Source organism: Oncorhynchus masou, chromosome 25 (genome assembly GCF_036934945.1).
Source record: "Oncorhynchus masou masou isolate Uvic2021 chromosome 25, UVic_Omas_1.1, whole genome shotgun sequence".
Lineage (NCBI taxonomy): Eukaryota > Metazoa > Chordata > Actinopteri > Salmoniformes > Salmonidae > Oncorhynchus > Oncorhynchus masou.
The window spans coordinates 22,026,603-22,051,979 of NC_088236.1; the positions used below are offsets into that span (position 1 = coordinate 22,026,603).

Sequence of the window (25,377 nt, forward strand, 5' to 3'; positions counted from 1 at the left end):
ACACACACACACACACACACACACACACACACACACACACACACACACACACACACACTCCCAAACAACCCTCCGGGGTACCTGCTTAGTGACTTGAACATTTCCCCACAATAACGTAACATTTTACAGAGCTTGAAGGCGGTTGTTTAAAATGATTAGTGCCACTGTCATTACCAGTCGCTATGGCAGGCTGCACATCCCATCTGTCACCACACAGCGTCAGCCCTGAGGCCAGTCTGACTGCCTGCGTGGTAGGGTGGCTTAATGAGGGGTCTCTGTCAGATTTAGCAGGTATTATGAAAAGATACTAGATATTAAGGTCCCTACATAAGAGAAGATACTAAACTAATAAGGGAAATAGAATGAAGGGGAGAGAAGGAGTAACATGCCACAGAAATGAGAGCAAGGAGAAGGTCTAATGATTTCAACAGATGAAACACACACCACAGACCAAAGGGAAAACTGCAAACCCATAAAATGTTGATTGTGGGTGAGGCAGCAGAGGTCTGTGTCTCTCCACAGTTGAACTCTTGAGATGTGCCAAGGTCACTTCTATGGGTTCTATGTAAACAGAGTACCAGTGTTCCATCTCTCTGGGACTTTAGATAGCCACTCCGCTATAAGAGTTCTCCACTCCCATCTCTGTGATGTCTCGCTCCCATCTTCACTCGAGGTGTGTGGATGTGCGTGTGCTGCGTTGAGGGAGAGCTCACGGTCAGGCTGGTGGAGGGAAGGGCCAGAGCAGCAGACAAGGGAGCAGGGCTTGTCTGGTTCAGAGCTCCTTTAGTTCTCCTCTGATGTGCCTCCATGTATGCTGCTGACTCCAGCCTCTCTCTTCAGTCAGCAAGCGCTCCTTTCAATGAGAGCCTTACTGGACATACTGCCAGGCTCTGCTTATAGCTGCTAACCATGGAGGAGCTCACACACTGCACTATAATTAAAGGGCTATTTTAGGCTCTTTGAAGCAGCAACATACAGGCTAAAATGATTCAGACCAAGAAAGAAGGAAACCTAAACTGTACAGCACCCGACCACTATAAAATAATACACACACAAACCCTGGTCAAAAGCAGGTGGGTCATTCCATGAAATGAGTGCATTTTGCACCCCTTTGATATTTTAAGTAGAAATTGTGCACTAATATTGAATAGAATTTTAAAAGCCTATTATACTCAATAGAGTGTCCTTTAATTTAAAACACATGGAAATTAAAATACATTTTTTAAATGTAATTTTTTAAATCTTGCTAAAGTGCCAAGATTGTGCATTTTGACACGTCCCTCTGTGCCTCCACTGTGACTTCGAGGAAGATTTTAACCCACTTAACACCAACATTTATCCAAGTTTTCACCATAATTGTAAAGCCCTAGTTATTTTGTTGACAATGTCATTTTTGAAGATCATTATTCACTTTAAGGTAAAAAAAAACACAACATGTTCCTCATTTTAAGGGCAACCCTGTTATGTGAATTGAACCCTTGTTTTAATAGGGTTCAAAAAATAAAGCAAATGTGAAAGCTTGAATTCAATTGCCCTTCCCTGTTACACACAACAAGCTTCCATTCCCTCTGTCACAGGAGAATTTATGGCTGATTTTAGATGAAGTCGTCAACCCTGTTATGGTCAACCCTGTTACTTTATTTGGCACTTAATAGGCACTTACTATAGTATTCTTTTTTTAGATGGGAAAACATGTGTTTTATTCAGTTGAAAATGCGCTCTTTATGACAGAATGTTAAAATTAGGTGACCAAGTTACACTACTCAAAAGGCACCTAATTGGTGGAACAACCCAGGTACCCACATGGAGATAAATACACAGACAAACAGTAGTTTAACGGGGGGACACACACAAACCCAGTTGTTGCATCAGTAGACGAGAGGAACTTCAGAGGAGATTGTATTGAAAGTCAAGGCATGAGACAATGAGTACATGGAGAGAGATGGAAGAGCTGTGTAATTGCTGTAGATTAGGGGAGGGAATTGTGAGAGAGGGGTGAAGTGGACTAGGAGATATGGGGGAGGAGAAGGGAAAACATGGAGAGGAAATGCTAAAATTGGATTAACACAACAACAGGACGAGTGGAAGACCAGGGGAGATAGGAGGAGATATGAGGGTGATGAAAGCAGAAACAGGGCATGGACTGAAGCAGTGGGAGATTGCAGTTCAATTCTACATAAAGACGATTAAATGAAGTTGATTTATTCCACAAATTACCTCGCTGAAAAAGAGTGCCACGGTTAAGAGTGCCCACTTCATGCTGCCTGGCCACCTTGCTTTGGCAATGTAAACATATGTTTCTCATGCCAACAAAGCCCTTTGAATTGAATTGAGAGAGGGACAATGAGAGAGAAAGACAGAGAGAGAGAATGGCGCAAGGATGGATTAATGATAATCATAACTGTTTTGTGATGGGCCCCCAGCAGTTTACAGAACAATATGACTATTTATGTTTAGCCCTGTTTATCAAAAGTGTTGGAAAAACTTGTCACTAATCAACTGACTGGCTTTCTTGATGTCTATAGTATTCTCTATGGTATGCAATCCGGTTTCCTCTCAGGTTATGGATGTGTCACTGCAACCTCAAAGGTCCTCAATGATGTCACCATTGTCCTTGATTCTAATCAATAGTGTGCTGTTATTTTTATTAACATTCTTGTGGGCTGGCTAAGGAGTATTGGTGTCTCTGAGGGGTCTTTGATCTGGTTTGCTAACTACCTCTCTCAAAGAGTGCAGTGTATAAAAGTAAGAAAATCTGCTGTCTCGGCCACTGCCTGTCACCAAGGGAGTACCCCAAGGCTCGATCCTAGGCCCAACGCTCTTCTCAATTTACATCAACAACATAGCTCAGGCAGTAGCAAGCTCTCATCCATTTATATACAGATGATACTGTCTTACACTTAGCTTACACCTCCCTGTTAAATGCTCTACAACAGGTATTCCCAAACTGGGGTACACGCAATGCCGTCGGGGGTACGCCAAATAAAAATGTGATTCACATTTAAAAAATAATAATAATTCAAACAGTCCATTTATATTTTCCAACGGGGCTATACATTCGGGCGAGGTTTTGTTCTCGCATGAGTATCCTCGTTTTACTATAAAAAATAAAACTAAACCATCTATTGTTCAGCAAATAACAACACAATGTCAAATACAGGTAGCCTAGTCAAATAATTAACATCCAATCAGATTAACCGTTACTCTCTCGCGGGAATTCCACTAATGGTCCATATGTAGTCAAAAGCTTGCACGATGATGAGTTTCTTACACGACTGGCCTATCTGGGTGATGTTTTTTCTCGCCTGAATGATCTGAATCTAGGATAACAGGGTCTCTCTGCAACTTTATTCAATATGCGGGACATTAACAAGGACATCACACAGGTATTTCCATCATTGTATGATTTTTTGTGTGCAAATGAACTCAAGCTTATGGACAATGTCAAATGTGATATAGAGAAGCACCTGAGTGAGTTGGATGTGCAATTATGCAGGTACTTTCCCCCAAAACGGATGACACAAACAACTGGATTCGTTATCCCTTTCATGCCCTGCCTCCAGTCCCACTTACAAATATCTAATCAAGAGAGCCTCATCGAAATTGCAACAAGCTGTTCTGTGAAAATTGAATTCAATCAGAAGCCACTGCCAGATTTCTGGATAGGGCTGCGCTCAGTGTCCTGCCTTGGCAAATTGTACTGTTAAGATACTGATGTCCTGTACAACCACGTACCTATGTGAAAGTGGATTCTCGGCCCTCACTAGCATGAAAACTAAATACAGGCACAGACTGTGTGGAAAATGATTTAAGACTGAGACTCTCCAATACAGCCCAACATTGCAGAGTTATGTGCATCCTTTCAAACACACCCTTCTCATTAACCTGTGCTGAGTTATTCACAATTTTCAATTAACAAATAAGGTTTTATATGTAAGATGGTTAAATAAAGAGCAAAATTATTGATTATTATTACATTATTATTTGTTCCCTGGTCCTATAAGAGCTCTTTGTCACTTCCCACGAGCCAGTTTGTGACAAAAACTCACACTCATTCTTATGTTTAATAAATGTATCATATAGTGTGTGTGTGGCAGGCTTACAAGGATGGCAAAAAAACAACATTTGAGAGTGTGCTGACCCTGGTGCTAGAGGGAGTACGCAGCTGGAGGTTGAATGTTTGAAGGGGTACGGGACTATAACAAGTTTGGGAACCACTGCTCTACAACAAAGCTTTCTTAGTCACCAACAAGCATTCTTAACCTTGTTTTGAGCACCTCCAAAACACAGGTCATGTGGTTTGGTAAGAACAATGTTCCTCTTCCCACAGGTGTTATTACTACCTCTGAGGGTTTAGAGCTTGAGGTAGTCACCTCATACAAGTACTTGGGAGTATGGCTAGAAGGTACACTGTCCTTCTCTCACCACATATTAAAGCTGCAGGCTAAAGTTAAATCTAGACTTGGTTTCCTCTATCATAACTGCTTATCTTTCACCCCAGCTGTCAAACTAACCCTGATAAAGATGACCATCCTACCCATGCTAGATTACGGAAACAATATTTATAGATCGGCAGGTAAGAGTGCTCTCGAACGGCTAGATGTTCTTCAACTTTAGGCCATCTGATTTGCCACCAATGCTCCTTATAGGACACATCACTGCACTCTATACTCTTCAGTAAACTGGTAATCTCGGTATACCCAGCGCAAGGCCCACTGGTTGATGCTTATTTATAAAACTCGCTTAGGCGTCACTCCCCCCTATCTAAGATACCTACTGCAGCCCTCATCCTCCACATAAAACAACCGTTCTGCCGGTAACATTCTGTTAAATGTCCCCAAAGCGCAAACATCCCTGGGTCGCTCGTCTTTTCAGTTTGCTGCAAACTGGACGGTTTTATCTCAATCTCTTCATTCAAAGACTCAATCATGGGCACTCTTACTGACAGTTGTGGCTGCTTTATTTGATGTATTGTTGCCTTATTGCCCTTTGTGCTGTTGTCTGTGCCCACTAATGTTTGTACCATGTTTTGTGTTGCTATAATGTTCTTTTCCTACCATGTTGTTGTTATGTTGCTACCATGCTGTGTTGTTATGTCTTGCTGCCTTTCTATGTTGTTGTTTTAGGTCTCTTTTTAAGTAGTGTTGTGTGTTTGTCCTATATTTATATTAATATTTATTTTTAATCCCAGCCCCCGTCCCCGCAGGAAGCCCTTTTTCCTTTTGGTAGGCCGTCATTGTAAATAAGAATTTGTTCTTAACTGACGTGCTTAGCTAAATAAAAAAATATATAAAAAAATGACTATACTCCACTTTAGATCATGCCATATGCTCCATCTTAATTCCATTCAAACAGGGACATAGTGGAGAATGGAGAGATCCTCTCCCGATTCAATTCCATTCAAAGGGCTTTATTGGCAAGGGAAACATATATGTCTACATTGACAAAGCAAGTGAAATAGATAATAAACAAAAGTGAAAAAAACAACAATTCTGTCTGTCCTCTCTGTCTGTTCTCCTCCAATCACACACCCCACCTCCATCCATCTATCCCTGCCTCCATCCCTCCCAACCACTCATTACCGTAATTGGTGGGCAGAGAGAGAAAGACTTCGAAAACAAATCCAATTTTGATAAACTCCCATATGTATTGCGTGAAATACCACAGTGTGCCATCACAACAGCAAGATCTGTGACCTGTTGCCACAATAAAAGGGTAACCAGTGAAGAACAATCACCATTGTAAATACAACCCATATTTATTTCCCATTTTGTACTTTAACAAAAGATAAAATAAACAATAATGAAATAAACAATCAGAAATGAACATCTCTCTCTCCCTCTCCCTCTCCCTCTCCTCTCCCCTCCCCCCCACACACCTAACTCCATTTTAACTGCGCTCCTGACTGGGCCACAAGAAAGGCTGGGATGAGTAGCATCTAGCGGGGCTGTGTCTATGTCCGTTAAGTGCTCGAAAATAACCAGCTAATGGATACTCCAGTCAGGCGTGCTCAAATCAGGGAGCAACGAGGGAGGTGTACTGGAGTGTATGTGAGAGATAAGAGAGAAGAGTGGAAAAGAAAGAGAAGGAAAGAGAGGAGAGAGAGAGTGAGAGAAGAAGTTGAGAGAGGGAAGAAGCAGTTAAAAATGTCTGTGTTTTTTCCTCTTCAGATCCCAAATTTCTTAGCCACACATAATTATAGAAGTAGGGCTTGGGCCTGGGTGGGGTGTGGGGGGGGGGAGAGGGAATAAATATTATCTCTGCTCCCATCTCCCTACTTCCCCCTCCCTAACCCTCCCCCATCACCACCCACCCCAAACTGCCTGGGAGCACTAAATCCCTCAGACTGCTAGGCTAAGCATTATACACACTCTGGTAGCTCTCTCAATTCAATTCAATTTAAAGGCTTTTCTGGCAAGGGACACATGTTTACATTGCCAAAGCAAGTGAAATAGATAATAAAGAAAAGTGAAATAAACAATAAAAAATGTAAAGTAAACATTACACTCACAACAGTTCCAAAATAATAAAGACATTTCAAATGTCATATTATGTCTATATACAGTTTGTAATGATGTGCAAATAGTTAAAGTACAAAAGGGAAAATGAATAAACACAAATATAGGTTGTATTTACAATGGTGTTTGTTCTTCACTCTCTCCCCCTCTCTGCTTTGTTCTGCCTCACTCCTTATTGGCCTACTCTTGCTCACACCACCACCAAACAACACACACACACACACACAAAGTTGATGTTTATGTGATCTGCGTGTGCAGAGACAGCTCCACCGTGACATAAAACACTTTGTAGACGTTATGCTCTGTGTGTTCGTCTTTTCTGTCTCTTTATCACTGCGTTGCTCCTCTTACTCCTGTGAAGATATTTCCTCTCCTTTTATGGCTATTTGCTCCTCTCTTTCTCTAACTCTCTCTCTCTCTTTCTAATCTATTCTCTCTTTCTCTAACTCTCTCTTTCTAATCTATTCTCTCTTTCTCTAACTCTCTCTCTCTATTTCTCTCTTTCTAATCTATTCTCTTTATGCTCTCTCTCTCTTTATGATCTCTCTCTCTCTTTATGATCTCTCTCTCTCTTTATGCTCTCTCTCTCTCTTTATGCTCTCTCTCTCTCTCTTTATGCTCTCTCTGTCTCTTTATGTTCTCTCTCTCTCTCTCACTGATATTGACTGCTTGTCGATTGGTTTCCATTGTGTTTCCATCCACACCTCTCACACTAACAATGACGGCTGAGAGCCAGGGACAGGAAAAGGAGTGTGGGGGAGAGGGGGATAAAGAGAGAGAGAGAGAGTGGAAAGAGTGTGACAGAAAGAAAAGAGGCTGCTTTTATATAATAGCAGTCTTGATAAGTACAGCTGAAGTGTGATGTCTTTGTGAGAATAGTACAGGCAGTTTGGTTCTTATCAGGGCTGAAAGCAAAGAAAGGATGGAGGAGTGGGATAAAAAGGAGAAGAAAGAGAAGGAAGTGAAGGAAAAGAAAGGACAGAATAAAGGTGTGAGGTGGTTATGTGGTATATGAGTGAGAAAGAGGCTTCTTCTGAAATGATATTTTCTCCGCTTCTAACAATTGCTATTGTTTTTCATTGACAGCTGGACTTAAAACAGACAAATGAAAACAGCAAAAATATTTTAAGTGCGAGAACGAGTATGCTCTCGCTGGAAATAGAAGGCATTTGAGAGAAAACAGCGTCAACGGCGTCTACGGCATCATAGCATGTCAAATTGGAAAGCAAGTCTATTTTTCTTGCGTCTACACAGAGCAATCTGGTAAAAGCAAATACATTGCGTGGGTCGTTTGTAGAAATGGAATTAGAGGAACCGTTATGCCTTCCCTATGCTAAGTAGACTAAAGATGTAGTTTAAAATGTATTGGGCTATAAGCTAAGGTTTATCAGTCAAATAGGCTACATATTTGAAAACACTTTCAATCAAAGGCATATAGCATAGTCAGGCTACAACTGGAAAACTAGAGGACTCGGATTTCAATATAGAATACTCTTTATGTATAAGAACGAGACGGTTGTTTATAAGCAACTCTGGTTTATTAGCTATAACATCCTTGTGAGCTAGCAAAGCAACAACAGTTTAGCACTGGCTCGCATAAGGAACTCACAACAGTAACGCTGGGGGGCTACATAACGAACACATAACACATATACAGTGTATGTGAATTGACACTGGCTACTCTGGGGTCTCTCCATGTGATTTTGGCTTTAGAGTAGTGAGCACATCCATTTGTCACAGTGATCCCCCATGGGACTAGAGGTCGACCGATTATGATTTTTCTATGCCGATACCGATACCGATTATTGGAGGACCAAAAAAAGCCGATACCGATTAATATGACTATTTTTATTTGTAATAATGACAATTACAACAATACTGAATTAACACTTATTTTAACATACCTTAAGGGAACATTTTGACATTTGCAATATGGTTAGTGAGAAAGTCCACATTGCAAATGTACAGTCCCTTACTAGACAACATTTCTAAAATTCGCGGACGGCTTTGGGCCGTGCAGCAGGGCCGGACCTTCCAGGAAGTCATCAAATGAACTCTCTCGGACATTCGGTTTCCTTTTTATAAAATGTTCAATTTTGGTAATTTTTCCACTCTCCCGGTAAATCCCACAAGAGGGCGAATGGAATCATATTGCACATGAACAAAACATCACCAATCACGACGTGTCCTAATCTCCTAAGCGGAAAAGATTTCGAAGACGAAACATGGTGAGCATAGGTTTGGCATAATGGGCAGTTGTAATGGGCAGCCCCGAACAAGATGGCGTCTAACCCTCAACGGTTTGTGAGTTATGGCCATTTTTCTGGGATTAAAGGTCAAAAATTAAAATAGAGCAATAATTTTTCCACTTCACGTCAAAAGTAAATTAACCTACGGTGTCAATAAAAAAAGAACCATCCATTTATCTAGCGTAATTTAAGAGAAATCGTACAATGTCAAATTGGTGATGTTCAAAAAAAGGTGTTTAAAAAAAAAGTACCAAATCAGGATGTTATGTCTATTTGCCATGTACGATCAATGGAAATCGGTTTACAAACCCAAAAGTCAGTGAACCATGTCCAAAAGGCATTTATACTGCCAAAATGAATTTTAGGGTGAATTTAATCACTTCTGGTTGCTTCAGGAAGCTTAGAATCAACACAGATAGACCTCATAGTGGCCTGATGGATTGTCATCTAAGACAGGTTCATACGGCATTCATAACCCACATGAATTGGACACGGTATTGGACACCGTGTATATGTTTCGTATAGTGCCAATGACTTCCCATTCATTTTTGTCCATTCAGGGGGGTGTTCCCTTAATATAATACATCAATAAAATACATTTAGCCTCAAATAAATAATGAACCATGTTCAATTTGGTTTAGATAATGCAAATAATATTGGAGAAGAAAGTAAAAGTGCAATATGTCCAATGTAAAAAAGCTAACGTTTACGTTCCTTTCTCAGAACATGAGAACATATGAAAGCTAGTGGTTCCTTTTAACATGAGTCTTCAATATTCCCAGGTAAGAAGTTTTAGGTTGTAGTTATTATAGTATTTGTAGGACTATTTCTCTCTATACCATTTGTATTTCATATACCTTTGACTATTGGATGTTCTTATAGGCACTTTAGTATTGCCAGTGTAACAGTATAGCTTCCGTCCCTCTCCTCGCCCGTACCTGGGCTCGAACCAGGAACACATTGACAACAGCCACCCTCGAAGCATCGTTACCCATCGCTCCACAAAAGCCGCGGCCCTTGCAGAGCAAGGGGAACAACTACTCCAAGTCTCAAAGCGAGTGACGTCACCGATCGAAGCGCTATTAGCACGCACCCCGCTAACTAGCTAGCCATTTCATATTGGTTACACCAGCCTAATCTCGGGACTTGATAGGCTTGAAGTCATAAACAGCTCAATGCTTGAAGCATTGCGAAGAGCTGCTGGCAAAACGCACGAAAGTGCTGTTTGAATGAATGCTGCTGCTGCCTACCATCGCTCACTCAGACTGCTCTATCAAATATCAAATCATAGACTTAATTATAACATAATAACACACAGAAATATGAGCCTTTGGTCATCAATATGGTAGAATCCGGAAACTATCATTTCGAAAATAAAACATTTATACTTTCATTGAAATACGGAACTGTTCCGTATTTTATCTAACGGGTGGCATCTCTAAGTCTAAATATTGTTGTTACATTGTACAACCTTCAATGTTATGCCATAATTATGTACAATTCTGGCAAATTAATTATGGTCTTTGTTAGGAATAAATGAACTTCACACAGTTCAGAACGGGCCAGGTGACCCAAACTGCTGCATATACCCTGACTGCTTGCACGGAACACAAGAGAAGTGACACAATTTCCAAAATTATAAGAAATTAATGTTCGCAGGCAATATTAACTAAATATGCAGGTTTAAAAATATATACTTGTGTATTGATTTTAAAGAAAGTCATTGATATTTATGGTTAGGTTTGGTGCAACGGCAGTGCTAAATCATCACCCGTTTTGGCGAAGTAGGCTGTGATTCGATGAGAAATTAACAGGCACCGCATCGATTATATGAAACGCAGGACACGCTAGATAAACTAGTAATATCATCAACCATGTGTAGTTAACTAGTGCTTATGTGAAGATTTATTGTTTTTGCTAAGTTTAATGCTAGCTAGCACCTTACCTTGTATTCTTGCTGCCCTCGCGTAACAGGTAGTCAGCCTGCCATGCAGGCTCCTCGTGGAGTGCAATGTAAGGCAGGTGGTTAGAGCGTTGGACTAGTAACCGGAAGGTTGCAAAAACAAAATCTGTCGTTCTGCCCCTGAACAAGACAGTTAACCCACCGTTCCTAGGCCGTCATTGAAAATAAGAATGTGTTCTTAACTAACTTGCCTAGTTCAATAAAGGTGTAAAAAAATGTATCTTTTTTTTTTTTTAATCGGCCAAATCGGTGTCTAAAAATACTGATTTCCGATTGTTATGAAAGCTTAAAATCGGCCCTTCTGATTAATCTGTTGACCTCTACTATGGACCCTACTATGGACCCTGGCAGTGCACTATAGTGTGAATAGGGTTTGACTTCAGGTAGACACTCACCATGATATCTGACGGTCTTGCGTGGTATTGGGTTCCAGTTGAGACTCAACGACTTCTCCCAACCAATCAGAAGAAGCAACATCAGGACCTTAGCCCCACCCATGGCTCCGATAGAGTCTCAGCGAGGCCGTTGATTCGCTGGTTGATGTTGAGTGACAGTGGAGATAGACAGTGTGTGAACAGCCTCTGGCAGCCTGCCAAAGACAGATCAAAAATAAAGTCAGTTAAAGCGTCACGAACAACAACCACTATGTCTCCCCAGCCGAGCAGCTGGACGACATTCACAAATGGTTTTAAATACCTCTATGGACCGTAAAGAAAATCACACTACAAACTATCACCCTCAGGCACTTAAGGAAATCATGAATGTCAAAGATATTGGAATTAGTGGATATATGGAGACTTAAATACCCTGACCTAGTGAGATATACATGGCGGAGGCTTAATCAAGCTAGTCGTCTTCATTACTTTCTTATGTTATTCTCTCTGGCACCAAAAGTTAAAGTGTTGATAGGGTACAGAATGCGGTCGGAACATCACATAATTGGCATATATATTACTCTTACAGAATCTCCACGTGGGCGAGGATATTGGAAATGTCATCAAAGCCTACAGGATGATAACTTATTTTTTAACTAGGAAGGAATCATTTATAACAGATTTTCTTCCGACATAACAAAGGTACAGCAAATCCCCTTATTGTACGGGACACTTTGAAATATGCCATTAGAGGCCATACAATTTAGTACTCATCTATAAAACAAAAGCAATTCAGATCAAAAGAGTCCATATTAACCTCTTGATGCTATGGGGGCGCTATTTCATTTTTGGATGAAAAATGTTCCCGTTTTAAACAAGATATTTTGTCACAAAAAGATGCTCGACTATGCATATAATTGATAGCTTTCGAAAGAAAACACTCTGACGTGTCCAGAACTACAAAGATATTTTCTGTGCGTGCCCTAGAACGTGAGCTTCAGGCAAAACCAAGATGAGACGGCATCCAGGAAATGAGCAGGATTTTTGAGGCTCTGTTTTCCATTGTCTCCTTTTATGGCTGTGAATGCGAGAGGAGTAAGTCTGCCCTTTCTGTCGTTTCCCCAAGGTGTCTGCAGCATTGTGACGTATTTGTAGGCATATCATTGGAAGATTGACCATAAGAGACCACATTTACCAGGTGTCCGCCCGGTGTCCTGCGCCGAAATTGGTGCGCAAAAGTCAGCTGCAAGTATATATCAATGAAGAGATATGTGAAAAAACACCTTGAGGATTGATTCCAAACAACGTTTGCCATGTTTCGGTCGATATTATAGAGTTAATTCGGAAAAAGTTTGACGTTGTAGGTGACTGAATTTTCGGTTCGTTTCGGTAGCCAAATGCGATGTACAAAACGGAACGATTTCTCCTACACACAGACGCTTTCAGGAAAAACTGCGCATTTGGTATGTAACTGAGAGTCTCCTCATTGAAAACATCCGAAGCTCTTCAAAGGTAAATGATTTTATTTATTTGGTTATCTGGTTTTTGTGAAAATGTTGCGTGCTAAATGCTACTCAAAATGCTAAGCTAGCTTAGCATACTCTTACACAAATTAGTCAATTTCTATGGTTCAAAAGCATATTTTGAAAATCTGAGATGACAGTGTTGTTAAGAAAAGGCTAAGCTTGAGAGCAGGCGCATTATTTTCATTTTATTTGCGATTTTCAGAAATCGCTAACATTGCGTTATGCTAATGAGCCTGAGGCTTTAGTCACGATCCCGGATCCGGGATGGGGAGTTTCAACAGGTTAACAAAGGAAATTGAAGAACTAGCAGTACAGATAGATAGCAATAAAACTGTACCATAGAGGCACAAAATAAGTTAGAGGAAAAACAAAAAGAAATGGAGGTGTCACGGCTTTCGTCTGTAGAAGGAGGAGCGGACCAAAATGCAGCATGCTTGTTATTAGTTTATTCGTGTACAGAAACTGTACACGAATAAACTAACAAAACAACAAACGTGCGAAAACCTAAAACAGTCCTATCTGGTGCAAAACACAGAGACAGGAACAATCACCCACAAACACACAGTGAAACCCAGGCTACCTAAATATGGTTCCCAATCAGAGACAATGACTAACACCTGCCTCTGATTGAGAACCATATCAGGCCAGACATAGAAATAGACAAACAAGACATCCAACATAGAATGCCCACTCAGATCACATCCTGACCAACCAAAACATAGAAACATACAAATAAACTATGGTCAGGGTGTGACAACGACAATGGAGTGCTAACATGCAACGACACATAAACAATATCCCACCAAAACACAGGTGGAAAGAAGATCCCTAAATGTTACGTGAATTTTAAATGTCTGCTTTAATGGGCAGACTTTGTGTCCAGTTTGCCATTCAGGAGACTGGGGTGTGAATTTAGATGCAAAGCCTGTACAGCACATTCTGCACCCAATCTGACTTCTATTGATTTAGTTTTTGGGAAAGAAAGAGCAGCCGCACAGAGAAAGTCCAAGATGATCTAAATGTGCTTTAAATGACTGGACTTAGTGGAGGGCCGGGATAAAACTATTTGATGACTTACAGCTCACAGTTCTGACTTCAGGTTTTATTGGATTGATGGAGAGGCCTTTGGCTTAGGGTTGAGTAGAGGAAGAGAGGGGGAGGAAGGAATGGAGAGAGAGAGAGATAGAGAGAGGAGGGAAATAGAGAAAGAGAGCCTGTGTGTTTAGAAACATGGAGGGTGTCTGGAACCAGCAGCGAAAGGCTTCATATTATCTCCCAAGCTGCTGAGTGTCCTCAAATCTCAAATGGCATTCTCTCCTCTTTTTTTCACTCTTTCTGCTGAGAGATAAGACATTGACTGAGTGACCATCCTGGAGGTCGGATTAAGAGCACTAGCCCTGTGTAAACATAGTGTAGCTGGGGGAGGTGAGGGTAGAGAGATGGGTGAGGGTGGACTCAGGGTGTCTCTCCTCAAAAGCCTATAGCAGATTCCAACTCAGGGAACTGCTAAGCTTTGCAAAACATGTCTGTCATGAATGTAGCTATTTCCCAGACAGACAGGGAGGCAGACAGGCAGGCAGACAGGGAGGCAGACAGCAGGATTGTGTTGAATTCAGAATTGAATTGAGAATGCCTCAAATTCCAATTAAATTCTTCAATTTGAATTGAACTAGTAAACAGGATACAGAATTGCAATTGGAATTTTAATTAAAGGAAATATAATTGAATTCAGTGAAATTAAATGAAATTCAAACGCCTCTTCTATTCTATATTAGGTGTAGTCTAATCAAATATACATCTTGTACATAAAACATCCAACACGTCATTATATACATGTATATACAATACTGTTGACACCTGATTTTCAGGAAAAAATCTTTAAATAAATTATCAAGGAAAACAAAACCTGAATGTGAATATTATTGGTTATTATATTTCATTAATCACAAACATTTAGTTAAATATGGGGGAAATACTGCATTTTCTAGAATGCGTTAGTTTAACCCTCAAGTTGACCCTAAAAACCTTCAAAAATAAGCCAAACAAATGAAATGGTTGGTGAAAATATAATTGGCAATTCTAAGCACTAAGGCTAAAAGAGTTAATGAACACTGTTCCCAGAGAAAAGTTATATATTCGTTGGTATCTGGAAGTACTACCAGTGAGATTCAATAAAACTCTCATGTTCTATGACTAAGTGGAATTTATTTGAAATGCACGGAATAAATTATACTTCCTGTCACGCAAATTCAAAACAGGCAGACAGGCAGGCAGGCAGACAGGCAGACAGGCAGGCAGGCAGGCAGGCAGGCAGGCAGGCAGGCAGGCAGGCAGGCAGGCAGGCAGGCAGGCAGGCAGGCAGGCAGGCCTCCTGGCTGTATCCAATCACCTTTTTTAATGATTGGTGGTGGGGACTTGTTTTCACTGGGCTGCCTAATGACGTTCAACAAATTAGAAACGACACGGCAGGCTAATAATATCAGTCAGTGTTCCGACAATCGCTAGCTAATTAGTCTGACGTTGAGAGAGAAAAAAGGCACATGTTCTGACTCTGCTGCTTCAGCCAAGTCACCCAAAGGGGAAAACACACCAATGTTTCTTCCGATGGGGATGGATGGATGTTCGGGAAAGGATGAGGATTGGAAAGAGGGGCGCCGAGGATAGGAAGTGAGCTGAGCGGAATCTCCATTCTTAAGTGTTTTCAATCTCTCTGTCCTTCTCATGCCCTCACTTCCTGTTCATCGCTTCCTCATTTCTCGCTTCTCATCGCTGATGACGAGGTATCGTGACCTTTGAACCCATGATCTTTCCAGAAGTCACAGATGTCTAGGCAGAGAGAGGTCACTGACTGTGACGTGCAACTACATTAGAGTAGAGCAGGCCACGCCGGACGGATGTACAAAGAACCACACCTTCCCCCTCGTCTCTCCAACCCCAAAACAAATACATCTATACAGCAGCACACTGTCAAAGCGCTTTGTTTCTGCCTTTCTCTCTCCCTCCCTACCCTTCTCTCCCCCTCCCTCCCTGCCCTTCTCTCTCCTCCCTCCCTGCCCTTCTCTTCCCAACCCTCCCTGCCCTTCTCTCCCCCCCCTCCCTGACCTTCTTTCTCCCTCCCTCCCTGCCCTTCTCTCCCCCTCCCTCCCTGCCCTTCTCTCCCCCTCCCTCTCTGCCCTTCTCTATCCCTCCCTCCCTGCCCTTCTCTCCCCCTCCCTCCCTCCCTCCCTCCCTCCCTCCCTGTCCTACTCTCTCCATCCATCCCTCCCTTCTCCCTCCCTCCCCTAAAAGGAAACTTTTATGGAACATTTCCACTCAGTCTCAAAATAAGTTTAAAGACTGTCTAGGGGTAGCAGAGGTGTATCAAACACAAACATGGATTCAAGTACACACCCACCCACCCACCCCCACCCACCCACCCACCCACCCACCCACCCACCCACCAGAGGGCTGCGTGTGAGTAGAGCCCTCCAGACAGCAAGCAGGAAGTGAGAGTTCATGACCTGCCGTGGTGCACTGCTTTATTCTGACCTGCTAGGCTGGCACATGAACAGTCCTCCTTGACCCAGCTCTGACACTGTTTGTCCTGTTGTCCTGAACAAAGCATCAGCTGACGGCTGAGTGTACTTGTGTGTGTGTGTGTGTGTGTGTGTGTGTGTGTGTGTGTGTGTGTGTGTGTGTGTGTGTGTGTGTGTGAGATAGCGTTGAAGACAAAGTGAGCGTGGGTGTTAAAGAGCTGTATCTACCAGCATGAAATACTGTGTCCTTGGATGTGTGTGTGTGTGTGTGTGTGTGTGTGTGTGTGTGTGTGTGTGTGTGTGTGTGTGTGTGTGTGTATGCGTTTGTATGTGACGTACAGGCAGATTATGCAGGGTTTGTATGAGAGCAGGCTTAGATGAAAGCGTGATAATGAAAGGGGGTTTGATCAGCTGCAGGCTGGGCGTGTGTGTGTCTCATGGGAGGAGAGCATCCATCCCCACAAGCCACAGACACACGCACACTTCCTGCCAACATCTCAATGTATCGCTCATACTGTCACTACAGTACCTGTACACAAGCCCACTCATCTCTACTACATCATGTACGGTCTAGTTGACTGACCAGAGCTGGGGCCAATTCTATTTCTTTATTCAGACAGTTCAGGGGATGAATTGAAAGTCAATCCACGACCTGAACGTTGCCAATTATTTTTCAACGTGGACATTCTAATTCGTGAAATACATGTAATCCAACCCTAATGACCAGTCAACAATCGAAAACTATGTAAGAAACCACAGCCCTGTCCCCTACCAGACATAAGGTATATCACTATATACAGTTGAAGTCGGAAGTTTACATACACCTTAGCCAAATACATTTAAACTCAGTTTTTCACAATTCCTGACATTTAATCCTAGTAAAAATTCCCTGTCTTAGGTCAGTTACGATCACCACTTTGTTTAAATAATGTGAAATGTCAGAATAATTCAGCATTTATTTATTTCATCACATTCCCAGTGGGTCAGAAGTTTACATACACTCAATCAGTATTTGGTACCATTGTCTTTAAATTGTTGAACTTTGGTCAAATGTTTCAGGGAGCCTATCACAAGCTTCCCACAATACATTTTTGCCCATTCCTCCTGACAGAGCTGGTGTAACTGAGTCAGGTTTGTAGGCCTCCTTGCACATGCTTTTTCAGTTCTGCCCACAAATTGTCTACAGGATTGAGGTCATGGCTTTGTGATGGCCACACCAATACCTTGACTTTGTTGTCCTTAAGCCATTTTGCCACAACTTTGGAAGTATGTTTGCGGTCATTATCCATTTGGAAGACTCATTTGCGACCAAGCTTTAACTTCCTGACTGATGTCTTGAGATGTTGCTTCAATACATCCACATAATTTTCCTACCTCATGATGCCATCTATTTTGTGAAGTGCACTAGTCCCTCCTGCAGCAAAGCACCCCCACAACATGATGCTGCCACCCCCGTGCTTCACGGTTGGGATGGTGTTCTTCGGCTTGCAAGCGTCCCCCTTTTCCTCTAAACATAAAGATGGTCATTATGACCAAACAATTCTATTTTTGTTTCATCAGACCAGAGGACATTTCTCCAAAAAGTACAATCTTTGTCCCCATGTGCAGTTGCAAACCTTAGTCTCTTTTTTTTTATGGCGGTTTTGGAGCAGTGGCTTCTTCCTTGCTGAGTGGCCTTTCAGGTTATGTCGATATAGGACTTGTTCTACTGTGGATATAGATAATTTTGTACATGTTTCCTCCAGCATCTTCACAAGGTCCTTTGCCGTTGTTCTGGGATTGATTTGCACTTTTCTCATCAAAGTACATTCATCTCTTGGAGACAGAATGCGTCTCCTTCCTGAGCGGCATGATGGCTGCCTGGTCCCATGGTGTTTATACTTGTGTACTATTGTTTGTACAGATGAACAGGGTACCTTCAGGCGTTTGGAAATTGCTCCTAAGGATGAACCAGACTTGTGGAGGTCAACCATTTTTTTACAAGGTCTTGGCTGATTTCTTTTGATTTTCCCATGATGTCAAGCAAAGAGGCACTGAGTTTGAAGGTAGGCCTTGAAAACAATCCACAGGTACACCTCCAATTGACTCAAATGATGTAAATTAGCCTAACAGAAGCTTCTAAAGCCATGACATCATTGACATCATCAGCCATGACATCATTCTGGAATTTTCCAAGCTGTTTAAAGGCACAGTCAACTTAGAGTATGTAAACTTCTGACCCACTGGAATTGTGACACAGTGAATTATAAGTGAAATAATTTGTCTGTAAACAATTGTTGGAAAAATGACTTGTCATGCACAAAGAAGATGTCTAACCGACTTGCCAAAACTAGTCTGTTAACAAGAAATTTGAAGAGTGGTTGAAAAACGAGTTTTAATGAAACCAACCTAAGTGTATGTAAACTTCCGACTTCAACAGTAGCTAGCCTAGCTACTGTACTTCAGATCAGTGTCCCCAGGCCCTCATCCTCCTAGGAATCCTCCAGGGACTGTCTGCGACAGTAGAGCCCCCCCTCCCCTGGGTGGGGGGCTCTACTGTAGCAGACAGTCCCCGGAGATGGCCCACCACTACCCAGCCCTCCAGGGCTCTCCATGCCTCAGTGCTCCAGCCATCCCGCGGCCATAATAATAATACCTTGATCAAGGCCTTGATCTGTTCCATCAGGCCAACGGCTGGCCGTCATTAGAGCTGAAATGGATCAAACCGCCCTGTGACCAGAGCACAGATCAGCTCATTTCAATCACACAGGAGTTAACCAGACTACTAGAAATCCATCTGGCTCAGAGTGGATAGCTTTTTGATACACAGACACACACGCAATCTCTGTCTCTGTCGGTCTGTCTCTCTGTCTGTCTCGCTCACACAACCTGTCTCTGTCTGTCTCTCTGTCTGTCTCGCTCACACAACCTGTCTCTGTCTGTCTCGCTCACACATACTGTCTCTGTCTGTCTCGCTCACACATACTGTCTCTGTCTGTCTCTCTGTCTGTCTCGCTCACACATACTGTCTCTGTCTGTCTCTCTGTCTGTCTCGCTCACACATACTGTCTCTGTCTGTCTCTCTGTCTGTAACTGTCTCGCTCATATATACTGTCTCTGTCTGTCTCGCTCACACATACTGTCTATGACTGTCTGCTGTCTGTCTGTCTGTCTGTCTGTCTGTCTGTCTGTCTGTAACTGTCTCGCTCATACATACTGTCTCTGTCTGTCTCGCTCATACATACTGTCTCTGTCTGTCTCGCTCATACATACTGTCTCTCTCTGTCTCTCTCGCTCATACATACTGTCTCTGTCTGTCTCACTCATACATACTGTCTCTGTCTGTCTCGCTCATACATACTGTCTCTGTCTGTCTCACTCATACATACTGTCTCTGTCTGTCCAACTCATACCTACTGTCTCTGTCTGTCTCCTACTACTCTCTGTCTGTCTCGCTCTCATACCTACTGTCTCTGTCTGTCTCACTCATACATACTATCTCTGTCTGTCTCACTCATACATACTGTCTCTGTCTGTCTCACTCATACATACTGTGTCTGTCTGTCTCACTCATACATACTGTCTCTGTCTGTCTCACTCATACATACTGTCTCTGTCTGTCTCACTCATACATACTGTCTCTGTCTGTCTCACTCATACATACTGTCTCTGTCTGTCTCACTCATACATACTGTCTCTGTCTGTCTCACTCATACATACTGTGTCTGTCTGTCTCACTCATACATACTGTCTCTATCTGTTTCTCCCACACATACTGTTTCTGTCTGTCTCACTCAGACATACTGTCTCTGTCTGTCTCACTCATACATACTGTCTCTGTCTGTCTCACTCATACATACTGTGTCTGTCTGTCTCACTCATACATACTGTCTCTATCTGTTTCTCCCACACATAATGTCTCTGTCTGTCTCTATCTGTTTCTCTCACACATACTGTCTCTATTTGTCTCTATCTGTTTCTCTCACAAATACTGTCTCTGTCTGTCTATCTGTTTCTCTCACACATACTGTCTCTATCTATTTCTCTCACACATAGTGTCTCTGTCTGTCTCTATATGTTTCTCTCATACATACCGTCTCTGTCTGTCTCTATCTGTTTCTCTCTCACATACTGTCTCTGACTGTCTCTATCTGTTTCTCCCACACATACTGTTTCTGTCTGTCTCACTCAGACATACTGTCTCTGTCTGTCTCACTCATACATACTGTCTCTGTCTGTCTCACTCATACATACTGTGTCTGTCTGTCTCACTCATACATACTGTGTCTGTCTGTCTCACTCATACATACTGTCTCTATCTGTTTCTCCCACACATAATGTCTCTGTCTGTCTCTATCTGTTTCTCTCACACATACTGTCTCTATTTGTCTCTATCTGTTTCTCTCACAAATACTGTCTCTGTCTGTCTATCTGTTTCTCTCACACATACTGTCTCTATCTATTTCTCTCACACATAGTGTCTCTGTCTGTCTCTATATGTTTCTCTCATACATACCGTCTCTGTCTGTCTCTATCTGTTTCTCTCTCACATACTGTCTCTGTCTGTCTCTATCTGTTTCTCTCACACATACTGTCTCTGTCTGTCTATCTGTTTCTCTCACACATACTGTCTCTATCTGTTACTCTCACACATACTGTCTCTGTCTGTCTCTATCTGTTTCTCTCACAAATACTGTCTGTCTGTCTCTATCTGTTTCTCTCACACATACTGTCTCTGTCTGTCTCTGTCTGTTTCTCTCACACATACTGTCTCTGTATGTCTCTATCTGTTTCTCTCACACATACTGTCTCTGTCTCTATGTTTCTCTCACACATACTGTCTCTGTCTGTCTCTATCTGTTTCTCTCACACACACTGTCTCTGTCAGTCTCTATCTGTTTCTCTCACACATAACGTCTCTGTCTGTCTCTATCTGTTTCTCTCAAAAATACTGTCTCTATCTGTTTCTCTCACACATACTGTCTCTGTCTGTTTCTCTCACACATACTGTCTCTATCTGTTTCTCTCATACATACTTTCTCTGTCTGTTTCTATCTGTTTCTCTCACACATACTGTCTCTATCTGTTTCTCTTACACATACTGTCTCTGTCTGTCTCTATCTGTTTCTCTCACACATACTGTCTCTGTCTGTCTCTATCTGTTTCTCTCACACATAGTGTCTCTATCTGTTTCTCTCACACATACTGTCTCTGTCTGTCTATCTGTTTCTCTCACACATACTGTCTCTGTCTGTCTCTGTTTCTCTCACACATACTGTCTCTGTCTGTCTCTATCTGTTTCTCTCACACATACTGTCTCTGTCTGTCTCTATCTGTTTCTCTCACACATACTGTCTCTGTCTGTTTCTCTCACACATACTGTCTCTGTATGTCTCTATCTGTTTCTCTCACACATACTGTCTCTATCTCTATGTTTCTCTCACACATACTGTCTCTGTCTGTCTCTATCTGTTTCTCTCACACACACTGTCTCTGTCAGTCTCTATCTGTTTCTCTCACACATAACGTCTCTGTCTGTCTCTATCTGTTTCTCTCAAAAATACTGTCTCTATCTGTTTCTCTCACACATACTGTCTCTATCTGTTTCTCTCACACATACTGTCTCTGTCTGTCTCTCTCACACATACTGTCTCTGTCTGTCTCTATCTGTTTCTCTCACACATATTGTCTCTATCTGTTTCTCTCACACATACTGTCTCTGTCTGTCTCTATCTGTTTCTCTCACACATACTGTCTCTGTCTGTCTATCTGTTTCTCTCACACATACTGTCTCTGTCTGTCTCTATCTGTTTCTCTCACACATAGTGTCTCTATCTGTTTCTCTCACACATACTGTCTCTGTCTGTCTATCTGTTTCTCTCACACATACTGTCTCTGTCTGTCTCTGTTTCTCTCACACATACTGTCTCTGTCTGTCTCTATCTGTTTCTCTCACACATACTGTCTCTATCTGTTTCTTTCACACATACTGTCTCTGTCTGTCTATCTGTTTCTCTCACACATACTGTCTCTGTCTGTCTCTATCTGTTTCTCTCACACATAGTGTCTCTATCTGTTTCTCTCACACATACTGTCTCTGTCTGTCTATCTGTTTCTCTCACACATACTGTCTCTGTCTGTCTATCTGTTTCTCTCACACATACTGTCTCCGTCTGTCTCTATCTGTTTCTCTCACACATACTGTCTCTGTCTGTCTATCTGTTTCTCTCACACATACTGTCTCTGTCTGTCTCTGTTTCTCTCACACATACTGTCTCTGTCTGTCTCTATCTGTTTCTCTCACACATACTGTCTCTGTCTGTCTCTATCTGTTTCTCTCACACATACTGTCTCTGTCTGTTTCTCTCACACATACTGTCTCTGTATGTCTCTATCTGTTTCTCTCACACATACTGTCTCTGTCTCTATGTTTCTCTCACACATACTGTCTCTGTCTGTCTCTATCTGTTTCTCTCACACACACTGTCTCTGTCAGTCTCTATCTGTTTCTCTCACACATAACGTCTCTGTCTGTCTCTATCTGTTTCTCTCACACATACTGTCTCTATCTGTTTCTCTCATACATACTGTCTCTGTCTGTTTCTATCTGTTTCTCTCACACATACTGTCTCTATCTGTTTCTCTTACACATACTGTCTCTGTCTGTCTCTATCTGTTTCTCTCACACATACTGTCTCTGTCTGTTTCTCTCACACATACTGTCTCTGTATGTCTCTATCTGTTTCTCTCACACATACTGTCTCTGTCTCTATGTTTCTCTCACACATACTGTCTCTGTCTGTCTCTATCTGTTTCTCTCACACATACTGTCTCTGTCTGTCTCTATCTGTTTCTCTCACACATACTGTCTCTATCTGTTTCTCTCACACATACTGTCTCTGTCTGTCTCTGTCTGTTTCTCTCACACATACTGTCTCTGTATGTCTCTATCTGTTTCTCTCACACATACTGTCTCTGTCTGTCTCTGTTTCTCTCACACATACTGTCTCTATCTGTTTCTCTCACGCATACTGTCTCTATCTGTTTCTCTCACACATACTGTCTCTGTCTGTCTATGTGTTTCTCTCACACATACTGTCTCTATCTGTTTCTCTTACACATACTGTCTCTATCTGTTTCTCTCATACATACTGTCTCTGTCTGTCTCTATCTGTTTCTCTCACACATACTGTCTCTATCCGTTTCTCTCACACATACTGTCTCTGTCTGTCTCTATCTGTTTCTCTCACACATACTGTCTCTGTCTGTCTCTATCTGTTTCTCTCATACATACTGTCTGTCTGTTTCTATCGGTTTACCTCACACATACTGTCTCTATCTGTTTCTCTCACACATACTGTCTCTATCTGTTTCTCTCATACATACTGTTTCTATCTGTTTCTCTCACACATAATGTCTCTGTCTGTCTCTATCCGTTTCTCTCACACATACTGTCTCTGTCTGTTTCTCTTACACATAATGTCTCTGTCTGTCTCTATCTGTTTCTCTCATACATACTGTCTCTGTCTGTTTCTATCTGTTTACCTCACACATACTGTCTATCTGTTTCTCACACACATAATGTCTCTATCTGTTTCTATCACACATAATGTCTCTGTCTGTTTCTATCTGTTTCTCTCACACATACTGTCTCTGTCTGGCTCTATCTGTTTCTCTCACACATACCGTCTCCATCTGTTTCTCTCACACATTATGTCTCTGTCTGTCTCTATCCATTTCTCTCACACATACTGTCTCTGTCTGTTTCTCTCACACATACTGTCTCTATCTGTTTCTCTCACACATACTCTCTCTAACTGTTTCTCTCACACATACTCTCTCTATCTGTTTCTCTCACACATACTGTCTCTGTCTGTTTCTCTCACACATAATGTCTCTGTCTGTCTCTATCTGTTTCTCTCACACATACTGTCTCTATCTGTTTCTCTCATACATACTGTCTATGTCTGTCTCTATCTGTTTCTCTCACACATACTGTCTCTATCGGTTTCTCTCACACATACTGTCTCTATCTGTTTCTCTCATACATACTGTCTCTGTCTGTCTCTATCTGTTTCTCTCACACATACTGTCTCTGTCTGTCTCTATCTGTTTCTCTCACACATAGTGTCTCTATCTGTTTCTCTCACACACATACTGTCTCTGTCTGTCTCTATCTGTTTCTCTCACACATACTGTCTCTATCTGTTTCTCTCACACATACTGTCTCTGTCTGTCTATCTGTTTCTCTCACACATACTGTCTCTGTCTGTCTCTATCTGTTTCTCTCACACATAATGTCTCTATCTGTTTCTCTCACACATACTGTCTCTGTCTGTCTATCTGTTTCTCTCACACATACTGTCTCTGTCTGTCTCTGTTTCTCTCTCACATACTGTCTCTGTCTGTCTCTATCTGTTTCTCTCACGCATACTGTCTCTATCTGTTTCTCTCACACATACTGTCTCTGTCTGTCTATCTGTTTCTCTCACACATACTGTCTCTATCTGTTTCTCTCACACATACTGTCTCTGTCTGTCTCTATCTGTTTCTCTTATACATACTGTCTCTATCTGTTTCTCTCATACATACTGTCTCTGTCTGTCTCTATCTGTTTCTCTCACACATACTGTCTCTATCCGTTTCTCTCACACATACTGTCTCTGTCTGTCTCTATCTGTTTCTCTCATACATACTGTCTCTGTCTGTTTCTATCTGTTTACCTCACACATACTGTCTATCTGTTTCTCACATAATGTCTATCTGTTTCTCTCACACATAATCTGTTTCTCTAATGTCTCTGTCTGTTTCTATCTGTTTCTCTCACACATACTGTCTCTGTCTGGCTCTATCTGTTTCTCTCACACATACCGTCTCTATCTGTTTCTCTCACACATTATGTCTCTGTCTGTCTCTATCCATTTCTCTCACACATACTGTCTCTGTCTGTTTCTCTTACACATACTGTCTCTATCTGTTTCTCTCACACATACTCTCTCTATCTGTTTCTCTCACACATACTGTCTCTGTCTGTCTCTGTCTGTTTCTCTCACACAAACTGTCTATGTCTGTCTCTATCTGTTTCTCTCACACATGCTGTCTCTATCTGTTTCTCTCACACATACTGTCTCTATCTGTTTCTCTCACACAGACTGTCTCTGTTTCTCTGTCAGACTGTCTCTGTTTATCTGTCAGACTCTGTCTCTGTTTATCTGTCAGACTCTGTCTCTGTTTATCTGTCAGACTGCCTCTG

At 41.9% G+C, this 25,377-nt stretch overlaps 1 protein-coding gene across 4 annotated transcripts in view; it reads right to left on the reverse strand.

Moving 5' to 3' along the window:
• Window positions 1-25,377, reverse strand: part of LOC135513916 (semaphorin-4C-like) — a 98,716-nt gene that overhangs the window by 25,816 nt on the left and 47,523 nt on the right. For all 4 annotated transcript variants that reach the window (XM_064936929.1, XM_064936928.1, XM_064936926.1 and 1 more), the window contains exon 2: window positions 11,126-11,319. In XM_064936929.1, coding sequence (XP_064793001.1) covers window positions 11,126-11,228 — 103 coding nt within the window. In that variant the 5' untranslated portion in view covers window positions 11,229-11,319. The remainder of the gene's footprint in view (window positions 1-11,125; window positions 11,320-25,377) is intronic.